Source organism: Pholcus phalangioides, unplaced genomic scaffold, assembly GCF_987345545.1.
Source record: "Pholcus phalangioides strain wild (caught in Gottingen) unplaced genomic scaffold, Ppha-v1.0 ptg000029l_1, whole genome shotgun sequence".
In the NCBI taxonomy this organism is placed as follows: Eukaryota; Metazoa; Arthropoda; class Arachnida; order Araneae; family Pholcidae; genus Pholcus; species Pholcus phalangioides.
In genome coordinates, this window is record NW_028301619.1 from 1,371,766 (window position 1) to 1,396,942 (window position 25,177).

The following is a 25,177-nucleotide window of genomic DNA, read 5'->3' on the forward strand; positions in this document are numbered from 1 at the left end:
GTTATTCTTTTATCAGTTTGTATGTATGCTTGGTTGTTTGCGATATCTCTTTTCACATGTCTCCTAAGTAGTCAAGAGAACTAGCGGGTCATTGCAACTACACATCTCTACATCCATTGTGTCGAACAAGGATTACTTGGTTTTAATCCGCTTAAGCGATGAAACAGCTTTGAACACGAAGCTTTTACTACCCAAGAGAACTCTGCTGTGTATCGTAAAAAAGGCCACAGTGAACGCGTAATGCGGGGAAAAAATGATAAATAAACGTAATTAATAATGGGTGACCGCGAACTGAGACCAGACCGTAAGTCGACGCACATTCCGACCTTCACCGAAAAGACAGCGTGAAGCAAGCAATCCGGAAACCATTCTACGTTGGTGTTGCCAAAGGCTGAAAGATAAGCTTTCATCCGAGAGAACTCGTCTGAAAATAGTGAACGTCACTTATATCCTCCAGGCAATTAAGATCCCAGCTTTCTTCAAGTATTCGTTTTAAAAACAGAATATTATTTACTTGTTTGTAATTTAAAAATATCATTGGGGGGAATTTCTTAAAATTGACAGAATTTCAGCAAAAAGCACGTTTCGAAAAAGTCACGTTTTGTTCAGTACTGATATTTTACGATTGCACTAATTTTTTATAGATTTCCATAATAAATTGGAATAAATAAAAGAAACCTTATATACGAGTACATAGGCATACACGGGGGGGGGCTAGGAGTAAACCCCCCTTCCTTGAGCCGAGATATAATGGTATATTTTTGCAGTATAAAAAACGCCCCCCTCCTCTCAAGAAAATATTTCGCACGCTACGAGTATGATAAAAATTTGGATGTTGAAATAAAAAATGAATATATTGAATATACTGTGATACCTCGGCTTACGAATTTTTCAGCTAATGAAAATTTTTTTCGTGATTCTCCTGCCTCGGCTAATGAACATTTTCGTTGGTATGAATGCACGAGCTAACATAAAATAGCCACGTCGTAAGCTGAATTTTTGTGCCAATCATCATCAGAATTACTGTTACTAGAGCCCGATTAACTTATGTCCACCTCGGAATGTTTTTCCAGATGTACCTAAACTTCTCTTTCTGAAATTCTTTGAACCATTTCATGTAAAATAAAAGATTCAACTGATAGAAAATGTATTAAAAAAAAAAGGGAGCCTTTGTTTTCAGAGCAGTCGCTCTTTCAGTGTAAGACTTGTATCAAGCTGAACAGTCTGGACATTCTAGGAGATTATCTTTTCCATCTGCGTGTATAAGACACAGAAATGAGCTGACCAAATCACGAATGGATGAAGACACCTACGAACCCGATTGGGTTGTGTGAACACTAGCTTTAGTAGATTAAAGCTTGTGTTGGTTGTGTACATACTTTCACCTTTCTGTAGATTTTCATTTATGCAATTTTGAAGATGTTTATTTTAGCCTTCAATTAGTTTTTGTCTTTTTTATAGCATTTCTTGGTGCTTTAAAAAACTTATCTTTAAATTTTGGGTAGAAGCTGGAACGAATCAAACAATTTTCAATAGAAACAAACCTATAGGAAATCGTTTTAGCTGACGAAGGTGATACCAATCATTTTCGTTAGACGAGGTATCATTGTAGTTACGTAGACTATGAAATGCAAGTTTCAGCATCCACTTCAAATTACAATAAGAAAATATTCAAATGTTGAATATTTAATATAAGATCATTTTAATATTTAATATAAAGATTTCAGGAAATTTTATAGTTTTTTGCTTTAATTTCCTTTTTCGATATTAGTTGGATCATGTTTCAAAGACATACTGTATAAGTTGTTGGATAATAATATTTTGATTCTCTAATATTTATGATAGAATATTATAAAATCGGTAAACTTGATATTCAAGAAAATGAATTAGTTAAAATCATAATGCACTTATTCAGATTCTCATATATGATTTGTTTTTCTGTAATCCGTGGAAACATCAACGGAAAAGTATATGAAAATCCATACGTAGCGTTTTTTTTCTTCGATCAAATGTATTTCTCAGAAAGCGGTGTCTTTGGGAAAAACAGGAAGTTTTCTCTCTCGAACTTTTGTGGTTAAGCAAGAACAATGTGATATTTGAAGCGCATTCTCCGTTACCCTGTGAATGTTTAGCCGCAGGGCTAATGGTAACCCTTTGGAAGTTTCGCATGAGCATTAGACGCATCATTTACTGATGAAATTGTTGCAAACGCAAATAGCCTTACGTTCTTGGTGATAATAGCACATTTCTCTCGTTTTTCATATTCTTAAACTTCCTCTCTTACGTAAAGGGGCCAAAAGATATACTGAAAAATGTTTGGAATAGTACCCGTTAACAAAGAGCACGTTAAAATAATATAATTGTTTATTCAAGGGACCAGTTCGATAAGGAAAAATGTCTAGTTTGATGAAGCTTATTCTAAATCAGATATGCATGATGATATACTGTATTATATCTGATTAAAACTTGCAACTGACCATGAAAACCAACAAAACTATCGATTTCGAAGCTAATGTTCAGTAACATGTTACTGTGTCGGAAATAACACCAATATTACTTTAGAGTTTCTTTTCTTGGGTCCATTGATCGTGCATTTATCATAGACACCTATGCCCATTTCGCAATGTAAATTGAAATGAAAGATAATTATATAAATGCTGTTACGTACTACGGAATGAATATTTGAATGAAAAGGTAATTCAACTTTTCCCCGTAAGGTTACTGGAAAAGTGTTTAGGAGGCATACAAATTCTACTATTGAATTTGTTGGAACTTACCTCGTGGCATTTGAATAAGAATTCGTCGAGATATCGGTAATAGGAATTCCAGATCTTTCCACTTCTCTTGTCTTTAGGATTTCTTGAAAATTTTCGAGATAGTTATTTTGTTAAGTAAACAGCCGCAAAAGACCAAGAATACTAATAACTTATATTTCAGCGAATTTTCATCTAACGGGGTAATTAAGAAAGACAGACGTAAATTTTTGTAACTGATATTTTTTTTATTAGAGACCGTTCGATTTTATTTTCATGTCCCGTGATTAATACTTTACAGAAGTGATATTATCTTAGCGGAATTTCTATTTTTGCTTTTTTTTCATATTTTATTTTTATTTTAGAACTAACTGTAGAATTTTTATTCCTACCGGATATTCTTCTTGTGAAACTCCCTGTATGGGTATGAAGACGAGACGTCCCGGTTTTTTTTTTGGCAAATAGGTTCAGTTTCTTTGGAACAACTGTTTTTTCGTCTTTTCTTCGCGTAATCGAGATTTAAGGAAATCGACATTTTTTTTTTTCGAATTCAAGTATCCCACCCAAATTTCAAAATCAATACCATATGTCCTTTTAATTATTATCTCAAGGAGAACTGGAATATCCAAATAAAACGGGTCAAATGCTGCTCTCGGCTGTTAATGGCGATTATTATGCCATATTTTGGCTTATGAATCACTATTCAAATGAACAATTATGCATCAGTATTGCAATCATATATTTCTATCATATTTTCAGTTCACAATTAAACATTGAAATGACCACAAATAACACACACAGTCTAAACTTTATTACCTATTGGCAGTTTTAGCCATTGCCCTGTAATTCAACATTGAATAAGATTTTCCCAGATATCCCAGTTTCCTCTAATGGATTCTGCGATTTTTCCCGATTTCTCAGTAGGCTACTATGATCTGACAACTGTATGTAGAGGTCATTAGTGAACAAATTTTGTTCCAAGTCACCAGAACTTTTTTCGAAGATCTATAAAAATTGCTATATTTTGCTCTTTACAGATTAAAAGTTTTTTGTTTTGAAGATTGCAGTGCAATATGTAAATACAAGGTTAAGTAAAGGCTTAATTTTGAAGTTTTCAAAATAAATATCAAATAGAAAACGAGTATTTATGCTAATTGTAATTTTGATATTTAAATACTACTTTTCTATATTTCTGAATTTTATATTTACAATTTTTTCCCAACACGATTCTTTCTTTTCCAAAAAACCCAAACTTTTAAAAATCGTTCGAATTATATATATATACCGTGTATGCAGCATGCAAGTGTATATATGATATATAACTGTATAAAACACATACTGTATCTTTAAGGGAGATAAAATGCCCCCAGAAAAGTCTTGGCAACAGTGCAAAGAAGTATATGTTTACATATTCGTTCAGCTTTGTTTCGGGTAAATATTTTTCATGTTTCTGCCCACCACGTTTTGATTTCAACCTAAAGAGAGTTCACTTTCCGAAGTATCCGTGAGCCAGTTCACACTTATGGACATAAAAGGCGTTGGCGTGCCGAAAAAGATTTCTCATAGGATGTTGACTTGACGAGCTGCGAAGAGGAATCGTGTGCCTAACCTGGTCACAGTGACCCTGCTGCCCTTGACCCTCAAAAGGTTACTTACGAGATAACGCTGACCTTCTAACTTACCCTGACGATTCTAAGCCTGACCTATTAGGTTCTCTTTCCCCTGTTCCTAGATTAGCCACCAGGCAAGAGAAAATTTGCGCTGCGGAAATAACAGCCTGCGCTGACCTGGACTTGCCACCCTGAGAGACGATATGAAGAAAGAAAGAAAGAAAGGAAAAGAAAAATGTATATATTTTTCTGTACATAATATGAGAGTAGCGTGTGAAAAGAAGAAAGCGGGAAAGTCGAGAAGAAGGGGCACTAGAAGTAGGTAAAAGTGAAGGTTGGCGAAAAAAAAGAATGAGGCACCACCACATTCTTCATCATGACGGACGCCAGTCATCCAGTATGCGGAAGGATAAGACCGATTCCTGAGGAACCTGCGGGCATGTTTCGTAAACACACTCAAATTTTATAGCCTTTTCAAGTCATACCATAATTTATTTTGAGGGAAATCACTAAGAATATATTTATATAAAACACTAAGGAGCCGTTGTATTATAATTACATTGTTCAGATAGATTGTACCGAAAAAAAATTTTGATGCCATATTTGCTGATAGTGAGACAAAACAATGAGCAAGTCACTAGTTACATGCAACACACATAAAAAATTTTAAACCTCTCAGAAAGAGATTCAGCAGGTCATAATACCTTTACTGTGTGACAAAGCCCCGAGAACGTTACATTATTATCGCTAGAAAGTATAGTTTTTTTTAGTACTTCATCAGGTTTGATGCTACCACAATTATGAATAAACCGTTTTACGCTTTTATCACAGTTAACGTGTATATCTTTTCAGTATTCTGTTATGTTTCACTAATATATAGCAAAACTCGAAAAAAATATGGATACTTAATTGATGAGAACCAGTCAAAAATTATGATATATGACTGTATATATATATAGTCTGATCTGCTTATAACAAAGTTGGAAAAAACAGTGAAACTATTCGTTATACGTGAATTTCATAATATCTGTACCGATTGTACAAATGATGCGTTCAATCAAAATAAAATATTTTGCATGCATAAAACACACATTTTTCAATAATTTAAGTATTTTTAAAATGAATAGATTAAAATAATATATTTTATTAAAAATTTAATTAAAATATCACGTAATTGAAAGCGTCAAAAAATGTGTCAATCATTGCTTTTTTTTTCTTGATATTTTTATGGAATTTGAACGTTTTGCGTTTAAATAATTTTTGCCAACCAAGCAAGCGAAATGTGTGTGTTTGTAATGCCTTTTCTTTCAGTAAGAACACGGACACTGGAAAATTTTTTCGTCTTATTTTTTCGAACTACTTGAAGAAAGGAAAACGAACTTCCAGAAAAATCTCGATTTTTTTTTTTTTTGATACCTCACTCACTTTTTACATTTTTGGCTTTCAACTAACTGCATAGCAACAATTTTTAAAGCAATGAGTAGCGTTTTACATTTGAACATTCTCAAAATTAATTTGCACTCGATGAAACCATCACAACCAACGTTCGAATCTAGCTTGAGAATGGCAAAATGCACACTAAAGGTAGTTTGGAAAGTTGATTCTTTTGAATAAACAACCCCAAAATCCTTTCTTTCTTCCTAATGATGTTTTCTGCAAACAAAATAAGATTTAACAGAGAAAAGTAGAAAGAAAAGAAGCAAAATAGGATTTCACAGTACCCAAAACGGCATTACCAGAATGTCTTCCAAGGAAAGAAAGGGGACATTGTCAGTTGCAGAAATGTGAATTTTACAGATAAGGAGATTTATATAAGATTGCAAAGAAACTCAATACAAATCCATGTTTGCAAATGCGGTGAAAATACGTTATAGTCGTATTTTGCTGAAATCGGTGTTCGTTAAAAGAAATGAAAATAGCATAGATAAGCAACGTGAAATTCACGGGGCCACAGAAAAACTTCGTTATATGTAAAAATTCTTAATATCCGTATTCTTATAAGTGGATCCAACTGCATAAATTTCGCTGATTAATTAAGTAATGATAATCATCATCATCATAAATATTTTTCAAAAATGACATCTTGGCATAGAAAAGATAATTTAGGAAGAATGTCTGTTAACATACTTTAAGTCATGAGGGTTATTTACATAAATTATTTAATTCGGTCCGTGGGATACAATGCATAGAAATTTTGAGATTCTGCATTGTGGGACAGAAGTTTTGAATTTCAAATTTCAAAGTAGGAATAAGCATGTTTTACGGTATCTGTTAACATTGGTCCTATGATGGTGAGGCATATAATTCTTGAAATACAAATACAAGGCCACAACATGCAAAATACCCAACGAGGTGGCTGAGAAAAAGATGCCCATAACAAATATAGATATCACATATTTTTAAAATACAACAATCCAATTGAAAATTCAAATATAAAAACTAAAAACTATATGTATATGATAAAATATAATACAATGCCCATAAAGATATTTAGGGTTGTCTTACCTAAGTATGGATAGCTTCTCGATTTCCCCTAACATGTTTATCGTATTTTTTTTTAAACGTGTCGATTGTATTAGAATTTACAACCCTCGGGGGTTAGCCATTCCATTTATTAACAACCCCTATTACAGAAAAATTCCCTGGGATAGCACAACCTAGAATTGTCTCGTACCAATCGATACTGGTGTCCCCTTGTCAAAGCAGTCGATTGATAGCGTATTAGTAACTCATGGTCCATCCTATCCATCCCGTTGAAAATTCTGTGGTGTTTGGTCAGAACATGATATCTTCAAAAAAATCGCTTTTTGATCTAAAAGTAAGTTTTGCTATATAACTAATTAGAAGTGAGATAAATTCACAAATATGTGCGTACGGCTACACAACATACAAATACAAATACAAATACAACGCCACAACAGGCAAATTGCCCAACGAGGTGGCTGACTGAAGAACATCATGGATCCCCGAGCCATTTTTTGGAGGCCCTACCTACTACTGCTCCCACACATACACATGCACCCCCCCCCGCGGAACCCCCAACGAATCGGTACATGCGGGAATGTGCGTGTACGTGTAGTGCAACCTGACGTAAAGTTTGTTTCTGTGTAATGCTTGTTATGTGTAGTGCTGTCATCTGCCCCCAGTTTTTCAAACTATGAGTGAAGTGTTATGGTTGAATGATTTACCGTTGTAGGACTGTTGCTCTCTGTGGCGAGACTTTTTAACGGGGAGATCGGCTCGCATTAGCGCCTTGAAGTTGGGAACCACAGAAAACCAACTTCAGCCGACCACCACTGTGGGGTTCGAACCCGGATCCTCGCATCACGAGTCCGGCACTATAACCACTCGACCACCACAGCGCCAACATGCTGATGTATATTTTCATTTGTATTTGTGTGTATGCTTTATTTTTGATTTTTAAATGACAATGAAAAAATGCTTATGTCTCAAAAATGTGATTTTGGAGTCATCATGTTCTGATGGCCAAATACCACAGAATTTTGAACACTTCGATCATACCCCCCTCTCCCGACAACTGCGTTCTTCTAATGTAAACATACGTTTGAAGTTTAGATTCCTCGCTCACCAGCTGAATTTTTAGGATTTCGCGTTTATATTTGTTTATTCTGTTTCAGATTGAACATTACAACTTCCAGCTTACTGTGCAGATGTTTGTGATTAGTGATTGGCGTCATAACTCACCATTTCATAATAAAATAAAAGAGTGAGAAAAGCCATTTTTAGACTTTTAATTTCCAACAAAATATATGTGAGTAAACGAAGTGTGTTTTACGTCTCATATTCTTCTGTACCTCAGAGCCAAGTCCATGGTCCAAATCTTATGTTACAGGAGAGCAAAACTTTTTTTTTTTTTAAATGGATCTCAATGGAATTCGTTATAGTTTATTTGTTTCGTATTTTTTATTACAGAAAGGATTAAAAACCTGTAGTAAGAGAGAAATATCGATCTTCTTGACATAAATGAAACATATAAAGCTATATTATTTAATGTAACAATAATGAAAAACACGGAAATTGGAGTTACGTTCTCTAGGGTCTACATTGCAGATTTGTTATTTAGATTCTAGTATTTTTGTTTTTACTGAACATTTGATGGTGAACCCGCATGATTCAGAAATTGTTGTTAATATTCGAGATTATGGTACGACCACGCTTAACGAAGGACATTCTGTAGGTTAAGCGTTTAAAATGCCTTCCTCATCTCTCTTTTCACTGACCTCGGTGCTGTTTTTGTGAAGAAAAAAGAACAAGTTTTTTATTTTTACACGTGGGATTCCAGTCTATGCTCTTCCTCTCACATCCTTTATTTTAATATCTTCCTGCACATGGTTTTTCTCTGACCTAAGGTGAATGTTAGGAAAGGAAATAAAATTCAGTAGCAAAATAAAGGAGGAGCAGAATTGATTTTTTGTGTAACTTGTCCCTATATTTTTGAAGACTTCTATATAGGCGCACCAGGTATAAAACATTTTTCTCAGGAGAAACAAACTACAAAATAAAGTTTAAGGAAAGTATAAAATATGATTTCGAATGCACGTACCTGACAGTGCTGATTTAAAATTGTGAGAACTCATTTAGTCTGGTCAAACAGTTCCCTCGGTAATTAGCTTTTACGGTCACTTTTTACTCAATAAAAAGTAACGAAAGAATTTCTCGATCCTACGAATAAATTTATTCAAGAGTGTCTAAAAATACTTTGAAAAATTCATTTGTTAAAAACAACAGCAATCGGCAATAAATAGGGCGTGATTTTCTTAAAATTTTTGGTTCATTGAATTCGTATGGATCTGTGTGCACACATGTACACACATTAAAACTTTAGGGATGTCCATTTAGTATGAGTACTCAGAAAAATTGGCAAAAGAGTTTTAGCAGCGAGAACTCATGGGAATGGGAGCAGTGGACCAAGTTGACAAACACGGAGCTTCACAGCTTAATCTCGGAATTGCAATTTAAAATATATTATATATACGTGTATGGAAAAATTCTCTATGAAAGATTTATCGAAATAACCGAAAAAAAGAAAATACATGGATTTGTTTCATGTTCGTGCTGCACACACATTTTGATAATGCACGAAAGTGCAATAGCCCGAGAAGAATTTCCTAGAAACATCATATCTTTGGTATCCGAGAGCGTGTTAACCATTCATGACTCTTCGTACTTCGTTTTGGTCTAACTTCGGGTGGAATATAGAATAAACGAAATGAGTAGTAATTGATTATAGGAAAATCCTATTATTTAATCATTCTTAAACAATCAAGGACATTTATACTTCAAACGATCGCATAGAATTCACAAGTAAATTAATAAACACGCCCCCCCCCCATAAAGCGAAAGGAGATTGTGCACATAGGACTGGTAATTTATTTTAAACTTAATTTAAATTTTTTCATTGCACATTTATTTGAAAATATATTCACGGAGTAGAGGGTGTCTGTCATCGAAATCCCTCGGGCCTGGGAACGCATTATAGGATGCAAGTCTCGATAATTACGATCACCCTTGATGTGAATTGTAATTTAAATTATAATGTTACTAAAGTTTTAATTTTATATACTAATTACCACGGAAATATGTTGAATTCCCCTTGCTTTGTAGCACATTAATGAAATGCAAAACAAAAATCTAAGAGCACGTGAACTTTAGAATGCATAACATAGAAAAAAATCGTTGGGCATTTTGCCTGTTGTGGCGTTGTATTTGTATTTGTATATATATAAAACTGAAGTATAGATACACCCAAAAAGCAGCCATGATAAACTGATGAAAATTACGAATCAACATCATGACGAGAATCTCTTCATTCAGTTGAATACCCCGCTATTGTTCCTCTGGGTCATAACAAGTTATAATAGAGATGGATTAAAAAATTTAACATAGAGATTTCAAAAACAATTAACTAAAGTTAAATTCTAATGAATGATACATAATTTCTTCCTGATCCAGAGTACGAGCTCATGGAAATAGAATCATTAGGATTGAAAAAAACAGCTCCGATATTGAACTGGAAGAGTACCGTAACCCCAGTGTTATATGGTCCTTAAGAAGTTCTGAAAGATTATAACACACTTAGAAGAAATTATATTGCATTTCTGAGAAAGGTAGCCAATTGTGGCTTGTTGAATTCAGCTTGGATCTCTCGAATTGAGAGTTTTTCTTTGTCTTTTTTGTTCGGAAAGGTGCGTGCAAACCCACGCCTGAGTTCCCGCGGCCCACATCTCGTAGGCTTATCATTGTACTGAGGCTGACCTTGATATCACAGATTTTCCAGATAGATCTGAACCAAACAAGAAAGGTAACGATCACAACTAAGGGCCTCTATGGCACTACTTCCTGACTCTCCCAAGAAGATTCTTAAGGTTACTTAACTTTACCATCGGGTCAGTTTAGTTTCTCTTTATTACGCAACGATTCGTTATTAAATCTACACAGGAAGCACATTTTTCTTTTCAGTTTTTCTTGACGAGTACACTAGATATGTCATCGCGACTCAGATAACTATTTCGACCGAAATTCGATTATGGAATTTATTGAATTCTCTAAAACAGAAATCTTTCATTTCAATCTTCCTCAAAATCAGAAAGGTTACACATTTTTCTTCTAGGAATGTAAAATTCATGAACATCATAACAAATACACGAAATAAAAACGAATAAACTCTGTTTATTTTGCATATTTTTTGTTCTGAAATCTTCCACTGACTATCTCCAATTTGTTTGCAATTCATTTTTCAAAAGCTGGAGCTATTGAAATATCAAAAAAATTTCTGAAGGCACTTTAATTCAATACTACATGTGGTTTAGACATGTGAACTTAAGTTTTTTATTTGTTTGGTTTCTAAGTATTTTGTCTGAATAGATAAACTTGAGAAAATTTATTAAGATGTGTTGGCAACCTGTTTATCAAACTTGACCTAAACAGTACGAATAGAAATTTTGTTTACCTTATTTTATTTGTATTTTATTTGAATGGATAAAAAAACATGTCTCTTTTGAAGTTTATGAATGACTGAAAACACAAAGTAACGCGTCAATTATTCAGGAAGTCTACTTCCCCAATCTTCACCTTTTTGGTGAATTGATTGATAATTTAGATGTTTTCAAAGTCCCCACAATGATTTATTGCGTTATTATTTCAACTGCAATTTTCCATGAATGGAAATTTAATTTAAGAGCCAGGACCCGTTTTTAACTTGAAAAAGCCTTAGGTCAAGCAGGCATGAGGGGACTCTCATGTTCATAGGAAAGCAGAATTTTCTCAAGGGGAGCTGGAGTTTCGTCATTGCTCTTTTTCCGAGGGGGGGGATGTTCATTTTTTATTGCAAAAAACCCCCGCTAAAGTATCGGCTCAACAGTGGGGGAAGGGGCTCCTTCCGATTCACCAATGCTCATGTTAGAATCACAGCTGTTTTGGTTGGTCTCAGCGAATACATATGTTGCGTAAATTTTCGAGCGCTCACTATGTCCCATTCACCCACGTAGAAATCAGATTCACCTGAGAGCCTTTTTCAATGGACTGAAAGCCCTATTATTATGAAAATTAATTTTAAATTCAAGTTTTTAATAAATAATAAATTATTTATATTTAATTTAATAAAAATGGAAAGTTATTTTGTTCAGATGAGAATTGTGAAGAAAATCGAATTTATCAACAGTCAATCGGGGACCTATTCCCCCACGTTAGCCGGCATGGCGTAAAAATCGGGGAGGGGGGGACATCGATTTTTTGAATATTGGAGTCTGGTCAATTCCTGGTATACCGAAAAAAGTGAGGCGTGGTAAGGTTCACATTATGCATTCAGAAGACAGATATTAATCTATATCAAATTTTGAATAAATATGTATATTGTATTATATTTCGAATCGGAACAAAATAAGTTTTCACTGTAGTAAACGTGTTTCATCCAAGAATACTATAACGTGATATTAACGATAATAAATTAATCATTTACTTATTGCTTTAACCTAATTATCGCCAGCCTTATGCATATACTGTGTGTTTTGCACTTTCTTTTTTGCTTGTTCAGAGATTGAAGAAATATGCTTTTGTGTTTTACAGTGCAATTATTAAATTTTTTACTTTGCTTATTCAAATCTTAAACACATGATCAAAAAATACAAAAATATCTCGCAGTCTATTAATTTTTTCATTAAGCTCATCTAATCTACGAGAACGAATGCTCAGTATCCAACATTTGCGATAAACAAAGATTTATGGTTGCAAAAGCACACCTAAAATTCGAGCTATTTCCAACGTAAAAAGAAATGAAGAAATTTCCCAGATAGAGCCTGATACCACAGTCTAGGGTAGGGGGCTTTGGCCGATTTTACTGAATTTTGCTGACGGGGGGGGGGGAGTTCATAGCTTTGCTGACAAAGAGAGGTAGGGGATCAAAAATGGCCAAAATTCTGCTTACACAATACTTGAAGCCCGTTATTAGCCAGAAGCTCTTAAATTAGATTTACGATGCTATCTAGTACATGTTAAGTACCATAAATGAGTATAGACTTCTGGCATTTATTTTGCAATAATTATAATTTTTGGAAAATGGTGCAAAGTAGCCTCAGAAGCGGGCAACTTCACACCACCTGCTAAGCCAGGGATGCCAAACTTGCGGCCCGTGAAGGAATTAGTAGTTGCTCTCAATGTCCCAACAAGGTCCGAATTTTTTTTTTAATTAAAAAAAACTAATAAATAATTTTGTTATTAAAAAGTGTGAAGAATTTATCTCAAAAACGGCAATGAGAGCCTCTACATATACAAAATCAGCTACATATTTGCCAAACATTCCAAGCTTTTCAGCACCATCGATAAATGTTGCAGAAAATGTGTCTTGTATTGAGACATATTGGGGGTCAAAAGAATAACAGCAATAGCTGATAATTTGGGTGACCATATAATGTGACCATTTGGGGTGGCCATTTGGGTACATAATATCATCAAATGTTATGGGCATCTTTTTCTCAGCCACCTCGTTGGGTATTTTGTCTGTTGTGTATTTGTATTTGTTGCTTTTCAATAGTGATCGACGAAATTCTTCATCACTGAAGAATTTTTAGAAATGTTTTCTATTCATGCAATCACAACAAGGGAAGATATTTCTGACATCATGGCAAACTGTATCAAATTATGCACGCAAGAAAACTATCAACTTCCTATGAACAAACTCGTAGCAGTGAGAAGGAGTAGTACGGGAGCGATGGCTGACAAAAATATTAATTCTGCTTCAAGACATAGCGAAATTGAAGGAAATGTATTCAGACATTCTTGATCTGCAATCTTTCTATTGCGTCATTTATCAGCTGGTCCTTTGATGGAAAGAGTTAGAAATAAGGAAATAAGTTGCATTCTTAAACCCCGAGGAGCTTCATCCGGTCCAGAGAGCCCAAGTACCTAAGTAAAATCCCTCTTAACGGACACCCCTCAGATGCGATCACCCCTCTTTTATGGCCAAATAATAATTTCCGCTAGTATAATAAAAGTATGAATTTCAAACCCCTCATTAACGGTTGTCCCTGTTTTACGGACGAATTTTTTTGTCCCACCGGTGACTGCAAAAGAGAGGTTTTACTATAGTTTTTATTCGCAATATATTCAAGACTTGGAGAGCAATTACGAGGGTCTATACTATTACACAGAAATTCGTAGATTGTCTAGTCAAAGGGTTTTTTTTTAAAAAACTAGTTTTTACTGTTGAACGACGTAAAACTGTTCCTAGAACTTAAAAATCAATATGTTAAATTTCTTAATGGTAAGACCGGGTGCTATATGTAGCATTCTTAATTGATATTGCATGATATTACAATGCATTTGAATGGCTTAAATGTCCAACTTCAAGGGAAAGATCGGCTAATAACGTACATCTTTCCACGAACTGGCAAGTTTATGTATAAATTGAATTTGCTCAAAAGCCATTTAGAAGAAAATATTATAAATTATTTTTGATAGGTGGGATGAATTAATTTTTTATTGTTTATTCATAACACTTCATTCGCTCCCTTTCGATTCCAATTAAACAGTTTTTAAATGTTCATAATTAATTTTTAATTGCTAGTTAAAAAGTTTTAATTATCAAATATTAAATTTTGTTGTTAGTTAACAGATCTTTAATTATTAATTTTTAATAATTCGCAGCCCACTTGAGAGATAATTTTGAAGCAAATGGCCTAAGGTCCACTTGAGTCTGATACCCCTATGCTAAACCAATGCAATTTTTATGTAACAGTTCAACGGAGATGTTCTGTATCAAACTTTACTTAACTATATTCATGAAAGGTTTCATTGTCACTAACTCAGAAGAAAACGAATGATTAAATTTTTAGTTCGAAACATTTACAATTTTTTCAACGAAAACAAAACTAAGCAATCACATGTTTCTGTTATCTTAAGAGTTGATACTTAAATTTTTTCTTCAAAGTATGCTGAATGTTTGACCGAAGTAATAAAAACAAAGTGTATCCGCGAGAGGCAAAAAGTTGGATAGTCTATTCTTAAACCATTACGACTATGGTATTTCATGATTTAGATGTACACATTGCTGAAAAACTAAGCGTTGATATTTTATGAAACGTAATGACCCGTGAAGCGGTCAGTACGATAAGAACAAAATCATGATTTCATGACTTCCTAGACTTTGCTTGAGATTACGTGTGTTACTTCTTTCCAACGAGGATTAGAGATCAGTAGTAGAGATCGTCCGTTATTTTGTACGAATCGATATGAAAGTGATCGTTATAAGGCAATCAATTTTGCATCAACCAGATTATCCGCAGATGAATGTCGACTTATCGAGAGTAGAAGGGCTCTATATTCTTCGTTCACTTTTTTCGTAGCATTTCTTATTTGGCTTACTGTTGGTGCATCCGAAAGAAAGACGGGTATATCGAGTCGTGGAGTTCATAGCGTCTGAGTATACAGGCAAATTGTTTCCCACAATAGCATTTACATACAGCCGACATCTTACAGATAGTAAATCCATCACACGTCTCTGTTCCACCATCCGTTAAGCCGTGACCCAGTCATCATAACAAATGCTGCATCGCTGTAATCTTTCTTCTAAGCTAGCATAAAGGACTTGATTACATTTTTCCTGATGATCAAACTAGGAAAACCAAGCAGACTTGAGTCAATGACTGGTTTCCAAAAAAAAAAAAAAAAACATAACTTCGAGGTTCAAAAGTCACTATGCCGAAAGGTGAATGTGGGGGTAATATTAGGTTTCTTGCACTAGGCTTTAGGGGAAAAATGAAAATCCTTCAAAGTGAGTTGGGAAAAATAGGTTTCTCTTAATAAATTTATCCCAAACAACAACATATTACTTCACAAAAAAGACGTGGTTTCTATTCATTATAAACATATTAATGCTGAAATAAATGTGCATACCTTTACAGTGAATGCAATTATAGGCAGTATATAAAAAGAAAGCTGTAATGACACATATATAAGAAAATTCCATCAAATTTTTTAAATCAACTTACCTTTTGAATAACCCCAACGTTTGACATCAGGCTGATTAATAATGTTAAAATATACTAACCGTATATTTGCATTTACGCAATCAGAATCATCGATTTCTAAATACCTACCAAAATAAGCAAATCACATTGCTGATGGAATTACGCGATTTCTTATTGAAGACCATGCTCTGAAAATGAATATTATATTCGTGATACCAATATGAAAAATTCTCTAGCCACCCATTATTAAAATTCGGTATTTAATGGAAATGTTTGGAGAAAGGTTGCTAAATCAACAAATCAATTTTCATTTCCGATGCATTCAACTCCATCGAAACGTAAAATTTTTATGTATCGAAAAAAATATTGTAACAATTTGAGTTTATGAAATTTTTATTTCAGACGTTCTTTAATCAATTTAATTTGTTGAAGTTACATATGCGGTGAATTTATCGAATAACCTTCGACCCGACTAGTCTCGTCACGTCACTTTTTTTCCTTGACCTGTCGGGCTATAAAATAAATTTTATCAATTCTCTTAAAATGTCCTGTTGTGTCCACGTGATAAATAGCTCATAGGGCATATGTACTGTATCTAAAACTTCAAAATTCTGAAGAAAAGGTGTTTTTTCTAACACCCACTAAAAAAGTCCACTCTGCTATTAATGAAACAAGTAGAGAGAGAAGTAAAATATATACATTAGAGATGGATGGAAACACATACACTGTATAAGACAATTCTTTTTTCAATAATTGCATTTAAAATGACGCTTCATTGCCGATAAATTGAATTCTGTCACCATGGTACTTGCAAAGCATTTTTGCTTGTTGTTTTGCATAGAATGAAAAAACAGGGAACTGGTTTCGGTTTGGTTGAAAGCTCAGAATTTTTACCATTGAAAACAAAGTATACAGTGAATGTCTATTTTTTTTTGTTCCTTTTGTTCTTGTGAGAGATTCAATGAATCTTCACCACTTCCTGATAATCAGCGTTAGTACGATTGATCGTTATCGCGTCAAACTAAAAAAAAAAACTACATTGTTTTTCTTTCTTTCTTTCTTAAAAACAGGTAGTAGAATAACGTAATCAACTGATGAAACGTGACTTTTTCGATTTCTGAATTGTTTGTTTGTGCGCGTGCTTTTTTTTATAACTTAGTCTCAAGAAATCGGTTCAGTGGGTAGCAGTTATTTAATGTTCTTTGAAAGGAAACAAATTTGTGTGTGTTGCTCCTATCTACTGTCTTCAAGCTTCGAGATTTTATTTCATCTTTTTAATGGATATTTTATAATTTCTTCGTTTAAGGTACGGATTTCTTGCATGAAAAACTTTGGAGTTTGATTTGAATCACATTTAACGGAAGTGTTTTACAATAACTCAGCAATCGATAAAAATAAAGTTATTTTATAATCGAGGCATACCATCCACGCAGTTGCTTTCTAGGTAATCGACGCCACCATTAGCAAGTCCGAAATAACGATTGATGACCGTTACACCAAAGGACGATCTATCTTTGTCATTTAGAAAGCATTCACCAGTAGCTCTGTTGTAGTTCGCTGAGCGACATTTGAATTGCGCTTCGTTCAAGCATAGCTCCATGCAAGCTTCCCGGGACATCACTATAGCTGATCCTCGAGCTGCATCACGGAGCTCGAAACCTTGTACACGTTCAAACATCCAGTCGCGATCACATCGTTTGCGTCCTTTTGGCAAAAAAAAAAAATTAAATTTCACATTTCCCAGTCAAATCATATATATTGCATACAAAAGATTTTCTTCAGTTTTAGAAATTATAAAAAGAAAAATCGAAATTGTTAAATTTTATATTCAGATATATTTTCCAAACTTACCTAAAAGACAGACTTTGTGGGCATAAATCGTAAACACGGGAAATTGAGAAGGTGTAAGTGATGAAGGTCTTTGCGCTGCACTTGAACTGAATAACACACAAAGTCCAGTTTCAAAATTAACAGCTTGGCAAGATGCGTTAGAACTGCATTGAGATAAACATTGGCTTAATTCTAAAGTTCCTGGTATTAATTCCATGGTGTCACTGGGCGATGTATAAACATAACCAGTAATCAGTTCAAATGTTATAAAGCCACTACTGCAGCCTGAAATATAAGCAATAGCACGGATGAATAAATACTGTATAATTGCAAAATATACTGTACTATAAAATACTGTATTACCTAATTACAGTATAAAATTGAGTAAAATATACAACTACAGTAAAACCTCGATAAGTCGTCACCTCAAGTTATCGAAAAATTATGACGGCTTAAGCGAAGTGCCGTCAGTTTCAATGTGCAATGTTGTGAAAATCGTATAAATTTAAAGTAATATGAAATTTATTAAAGTATGAATGAAAATAACAATATTAATAAAATTTATAGATTGCGAAAGAATAAATAATAGCAATTTTTTACCTTTTTTATATTCAAGTAATATCTCTTATTACTTGAATTATTGTGGTAAAATGTACTGTACACTTTGATTTATGCTAGTAATTTTTAATTTAGACTAACAGCAACTGTTAGTCTAAAGCTATAAATAGATTTTCTTCATAATAGAATTCTCTATTTTTTTGCACATTAATTAACATCGACATCAAATTAAAAAAAAAATTGCAGTATTTTAATTCTTCATCAGTAGTTCATGATACAACTACAAAGTAATCTCGAACACTTTTGACTTGGTGGAGGGGCCCTAGGCAGGGAAAAGTAAACAGAAGACCTCAACTTGGGAAACAATGTCTAACTTTTTCAACAAAGATATTTTGTTTAAATTTCAAGCCCTAAATTAGTAGAGCCCATGCTTTCTATGATTATTTATTATCCGTGAACGCGCGTTGCTCTTTGACTTGATTAATTTGATTCTTCGATTTACATAATTTTTGATTTCCTTGCACTATTTGTAATATACAAATACAAATACAACGCCACAACAGGCAAATTGCCCAACGAGGTGGCTGACTTAAGAACATCATGGATCCCTGAGCCATATTTTGGAGGCTCTACCTACTACTGCCACACACATGCACCACCCCCCCCCCCGCGGAACCCCCAACGAACCGGTACATGCGGGAATGTGCGTGTACGTGTAGTGACACCTAACGTGAAGTTTTTTTTGTTTCTCTGTAATGCTTGTTATGTGTAGTGCTGCCATCTGCCACCAGTTTTTCTAACTATGAGTGAAGTGTTATGATTGAATGATTTATCGTTGTAGGACTGTTGGTCGCTGTGGCGAGACTTTTTAACGGGGAGATCGGCTCGCATTTGCGCCTTGAAGTCAGCCGACCACCACTGTGGGGTTCGAACCCGGATCCTCGCATCGCGAGTCCGTCACTATAACCACTCGACCACCACAGCGGCCACATTCTTTGATTGGCAGAGAGAAGAGATAGATCTCTTCTAGGGTCTTGATCTTGCCATCTTTAACCAAACGTCCCAGCTTTGTCACGGGCACCCATTCCTTCTCTTCCTTACCACGGCCGCGTCCTCTGCCACGGCCCCTGCCGCGTCTACGGCCACGACCCCCTCGTCGACCGCCGCCACAACCACCACGGAACCCTCCGCGACCACCGGCTGGAGCAGCGTCCGCCATTGTAGTCTAATAGCGTATTTGACGTATCAATAAATTATGGTTTTGCCGGAGATGCCCTGGGGGGCCGAAGTGCTTACGTTGCTTCTTGCGACAGAGCCTAGGTGTCTCGCGGTTTCTCCAGTTTCTCCAGTAGAGCCCATGCAGAAATGAGATCTAGCTTGAATAGTCCTCAACGTTCCAAAAACCTTAGTCGGCAAATGAACTTCCCCAGCGTAACTTTCGTTACTGAAACTGTTCCACTTGGGTATATAGGATTTTATTATGACTTTTAAGTATATGGCAATGCTGTTAACACGCTTTTTTTTTAATGGGAGCCATAAAAATAGTCTGTTCCACTTTCTCAAATTTTTTGATAGTGACGAGTTAACCGAAATTAGCGACGAGTAAACGAGGGTTTAATAACATTGCTGTCTATGAGAGGTGGAAGGGCCTGAAGAAAAATGACGACTTAACCGGAGTGACGACTTAACGAGGTTTTACTGTATTTCGCAAATATTTGTATGACTCCCATCTGTTCACATAAATTGACAAGAAAATTGCTAGGAAATTTTTTCATTTACATTCATTTTAAATTTGAGCTCTTTGAACCAGCTCACTAAGCAGCATCGATATTGTTCTGGGAATATTCAAAATTGTATAAAAACGATAATGGAAAAACTCATTGTTTTCTTTGTCTATAGAAGGCGATTGCAAAAGAGAAAGTTAAAACAACACCCTGAAAAAAGAAAGCCAATATTTTTTTTTTCTCTTTTTTTTCTACTCCTACACACAAAGGTTGACAACCCGAACAACGAATTGAACGACCCTTTTATGTCTTCACACACACATCTTTTGCAGCAGTTATGCATTTATATTTGAAAAGTTTCTTTAAATACAATAAAACCTCCATAACTCGGTCACTCACGTTATCGAGAAATTATGACGGCTTAAGCGGAGTGACGACTTAAGCAAAGTGCTGTCAGCTTCAATATGCAATGCTATGAAAATCGTATAAATTTAAAGTAACACAACTTTTATTAAAATATTAATTAAAATTACAATACGTATAAACAACATTTATAGATTACAAAAGAAATTTTTTTCAAATCTTTTTATGAGTTTTAATATTTCACTCATTATAATAAAATATGTACTTATAATTTATGGTACGCTTATGATTTGTACTAGTAATTTTTAATTCAGACTAATCAGAGAAACTGTTAGAATACATAGTTAGCTTTTCTCTACAACACAACTATTGCACATTAATTTAACACATACATGTCATTAAATTCAAGTAGTACTTTAATTCTTCATCAGTAGTTCATGATACAAATACAGAACACAGGGCCGAATTTTGAATTGCGCGGGTCCTGGCAACACCTCCTAGAGATAGGCCTCCGCACGGTTTGCCATAAACGTCATTCAGACTACCTAGCAAGTTTGCCACATTTTGAAACACATCCTATTTCGTTTCTTCTTATTTTGGCGTAGAATCTTCCTGATTGGCTTACAAATACCGCATGGTGATTGGATGTGGAGCATAGAAATCGAAAATTCTGAGCCCGAGATCATCTCTTTTCCGCACAACGATAATACTGACACGAGCAGGGAATTTTTCCCCCTGAATATTCTGAAAGAAAATGGACTACTTACTGACGCCACAAGCAGCGTGTGGAGGCCTTCTATCTCTAGGAGGCGCTGGTCCTGGGCAAGGCAAAGTAGGCATTAGAAGGCTTGAACCTGGAAGAAATGCCCGGTTTTTCAAAAAAAAAAATTGTTTAAATTTGAAGCCCTAATAAGGGGGGTGTGGCATTCAGAAGTCAGGTCCAGCTCGAACAGTCCCTAACGTTTCACGAACTGTTTTTTTTTTCCAGCAAATGAACTTCCTCAGTGTCACTTTCTTTATTTGAACTACTCCGTTTTGGTGCATACGGCTTTTATGGTCACTTGGGAACAGCAATGCTGCTATCTTTTAAGCTTCTTTTAAGGGGAGCCATAGAACTCATCTGTTCCTCTCTCGCAACTTTTCCATAGTGACGAGTTACCCGAAATTAGCGACGAGTATAACCGAGGGTTTAATAACATTGTTATCTACGAAAGCTGAACGGGACCGAAGAGAAATCGGGAATCAAAGCGATAGGGAGTTGCTCCAGACCCAATTAAACAGGACTTAAACATGGGGAAATGAATAAAGCATGAAGTTTAGCGTTGACAAGTGCATGGTCGCTTATTTTGGTTCGAACAACCCACATTTCTATTACGAGTTGAATGGTATCACTATCCCGGATGCAACTAGGCTGACCGATTTGGGAATTCTCATTGACGAGCGGCTTAGTTTTTCTGAACATTGTTCAGCGGTTGTAAAAAAAAAGCGAATAGAATGCTCGGTTTTATTTTCAAAAAGGTCTCTGCATTTAAATTCATTCTTCCGCTTTTCCGCGGCTTAGTTCGTCCTGGACTGGAGTATGCTGTAAGGTTTTGGCGACCATACCTACGGAGGGACATAGACTTGGTTGAAGGGGTGCAGAGAAGAGCTACGCGTGTCCTCGTTGACGCACGCGGCTTGAGTTATGCAAACACCAAACATGGCCCCCGCTCTGTCCCTTGTGGGGTATGAGCAGACTACCTTGCGGCTGGGGCATGCTGGAAAAGACTTGAGTTATGAAGAGAGACTTCATTTTTTCAATTTTTTTTTCATTGGATGAACGCAGGTGTCGGGGAGATATGATCGAAGTGTTCAAAATTTTCAACGGTATAGATAGGATGGACCATTATTTATTAATTCACCTTCAACGAACAAGGGGACACCAGTATCGTTTCGTAAGGGACAATGCTAGGTTATGGTGCCGCAGGGAATTTTTCTCTAATAGAGTTGTTAATAAATGGAATAGCTTACCTCCGGAAGTAGTAAATTCTAACACAATTGATACGTTTAAACAGAAATACGATAAACATGTTGGGGTAAATCGAGAAGCTAATCCATATTTAGAATAAGACAACCATAAATGCATTTTATGGGCATTGTATCTTATTTTATCATGTATATATGTTTATAGTTATTTTTAATTGCATTTTTAATTGGGTTGCTGTAGTTTAGGTAATATATGACATCCATATTTGTTACGGGCATCTTTTTCTCAGCCACCTCGTTGGGCATTTTGCCTGTTGTGGCCTTGTATTTGTATTTATAAATGACGAATTAACCGGAATAACGACCTTTTTGGGTGATGACCTACAGAGGTTTACTGCATATCTTCTGAACCCCACTTTTAAAACAAGCTCATAAATGAAGTATAATAACACAGACGTATAGGCAATTATAATTTTCCAGAAGGCATTCGATCGGGTCCAACATGGCAAACTCTTGAAGCGTTTACACGAGATTGGAATAGGGGGCAACTTGCTGAATTGGATAGAATCGTGGTTAAGAGATAGGTCGCAACGAGTTATGGTGAACGGGGAATTCTCTGGTTGGACCGACGTCACAAGTGGAGTTCCTCAGGGAAGTGTCCTTGGCCCTATACTTTTTTCACTTTTTATCGACAAACTCGATCAGGGTATCGATGGGATTACTAGCAAATTCGCAGATGATATGAAACTAATGGAGGTAATCGGGAAAGAAAGCGATAGGGAGTTGCTCCAGACCAACTTAAACAGGATTGCAGCATGGGCAAATGAATGGAGCATGACGTTTAGCGTAGATAAGTGCATGGTCGCTCATTTTGGTTCGAACAACCCACGGTTCTCTTACGAGTTGAATGGTGTCACTATCCCGGATGCAACTAGGGTCACCGATTTGGGAATTCTCATTGACGAGCGACTTAGGTTTTCTGAACATTGTTCAGCGGTGGTCAAAAAAGCGAATAGAATGCTTGGTCTCATTTTCAAAAAGGTCTCTTCGCGTTCTCCTAAAGTCATTCTTCCACTTTTTCGAAGCTTAGTTCGTCCTGGACTGGAGTATGCTGTAAGGTTTTGGAGACCATACCTACAGAGGGACATAGACTTGGTTGAAGGGGTGCAGAGAAGAGCTACGCGTGTCCTTATTGGCACACAGGGCTTGAGTTATGAAGAGAGACTTCATTTTTTGAATATGTTTACATTGGATGAACGCAGGTGTCGAGGAGATATGATCGAAGTGTTCAAAATTTTCAATGGGATGGATAGGATGGACCATGAACTTTTAGTACACCGCCAATCGACTGCTTTTACAAGGGGACACCAGTATCGATTGGTGAGGGACAATGCAAGGCTATGGTGTCGCAGGGAATTTTTCTCTAATAGGGTTGTTAATAAATGGAATAGCTTACCCCCGGAGGTAGTAAATTGTAACACAATTGACACGTTTAAAAAGAAATACGATAAACATGTTGGGGTAAATCGAGAAACTATCCATACTTAGAATAAGACAACCATAAGTATTCTTTATGGGCATTGTATAATTTTTATCACGTGTATATATTGTTTATAATTTGTGTTAATTGCATTTTTAATTGGGTTGCTGTATTTTTGAAATATATGACAACCATATTTTTATGGGCATCTTTTTATCAGCCACCTCGTTGGGAATTTTGTCTGTTCTGGCGTTGTATTTGTATTTGTATAATTATATTTCTAGCATAATTTCCCGAGATATAAAATATGAATAAAGAGACAGACAGAAAAAAATACCATTTCATATGGCCACACCATCATGAATCGATGCAACGGCATCGATTTAATTATGTCAGTGTTTATGTACTGTATACGTATATAAATATCATTAGTGTTAATGGACATTAGGACATTTGAAGATAGCTGTTAAGTATTTTATAGCTAATTAGGAAAGTATGACTATGTGTAATTTTCGAGTTTTGTAGATGATAAGATCATGGTTTTCATCAACGCATTTTTGACGTAATTCAATCTTATTATCGAAAAAAAATGAACAGCTATATGCTAGTTTATTCTCATTAAGAGATCATTTTCACAGGAATTTTGATAACTAACTGTGACTGCACAGGGAAACGGAAATTTAATTACCTGATAGAGGCCGTGATAGAAGAGAAACGATGATAGTTTCGGATTAGGAAATGATTGTGCTTGTTTTTCAATGATTTCTTTATTCGATGTCAGAGGATATCATCAACATCACGCACATTCAGTATCGTTGAATGGAGAAAAAAATGAGCAAAAAATGCACACGTGATGCCCCCTTATTGAAATATGAATGCTGATTAAAGGGGTATTTTGCTTTCCCTCTCTCTTTTGGGTACAATGACGGTGGACCACTGTTACTCCTAACCAATTGTTCATCAAAGCGAACAGTAGAACGAACTTACTTGTGCGCGCAGAAAGGTCAATGGTTTTACGTACTTCATCCTCGCGTCGTATCTCATTTCACACACAACTTATATTTTCTCCTCCTATTCCCTATTCATTCATTACTGTATTATGAAAAATAAAAGAAAAAGTCGACCTACTGGAGCAACAACAGAATACTGTATTGCCCATTCTAGTCCACTACTTTGTCTTGTTCTCGTATATTAGTCCCATCTACGGATGCAAATATTTTTCCAAAATGTTTTCTCGCAAAATACAGTTGAACCTCTCGATAACGGACACCCCGGGGGAACCGAAAATTTTGTCCGCTAATGGGGAGGTACTATGTGCAGCGGAACTTCCCAAATAAAAATGAAAAGTGATAAATGTGTGGATAAAATTTAAAACCTTTCCTCTTTTCATATTAAACCAATTAGTTATTTT

The 25,177-nt window shown here is 35.4% G+C and overlaps 1 protein-coding gene across 1 annotated transcript in view; it reads right to left on the bottom strand.

Annotated features, from left to right (window-relative positions):
• The window catches only part of LOC149067561 (uncharacterized), a 43,737-nt gene that overhangs the window by 11,707 nt on the left and 6,853 nt on the right, over nucleotides 1-25,177 (bottom strand). The window contains exons 2-3 of the mRNA XM_089252506.1: nucleotides 17,698-17,961; nucleotides 17,269-17,550 (exon numbers count right to left, since the gene is read on the bottom strand). Of these exons, the coding sequence (XP_089108632.1) occupies nucleotides 17,269-17,550; nucleotides 17,698-17,961 (546 nt within the window). The remainder of the gene's footprint in view (nucleotides 1-17,268; nucleotides 17,551-17,697; nucleotides 17,962-25,177) is intronic.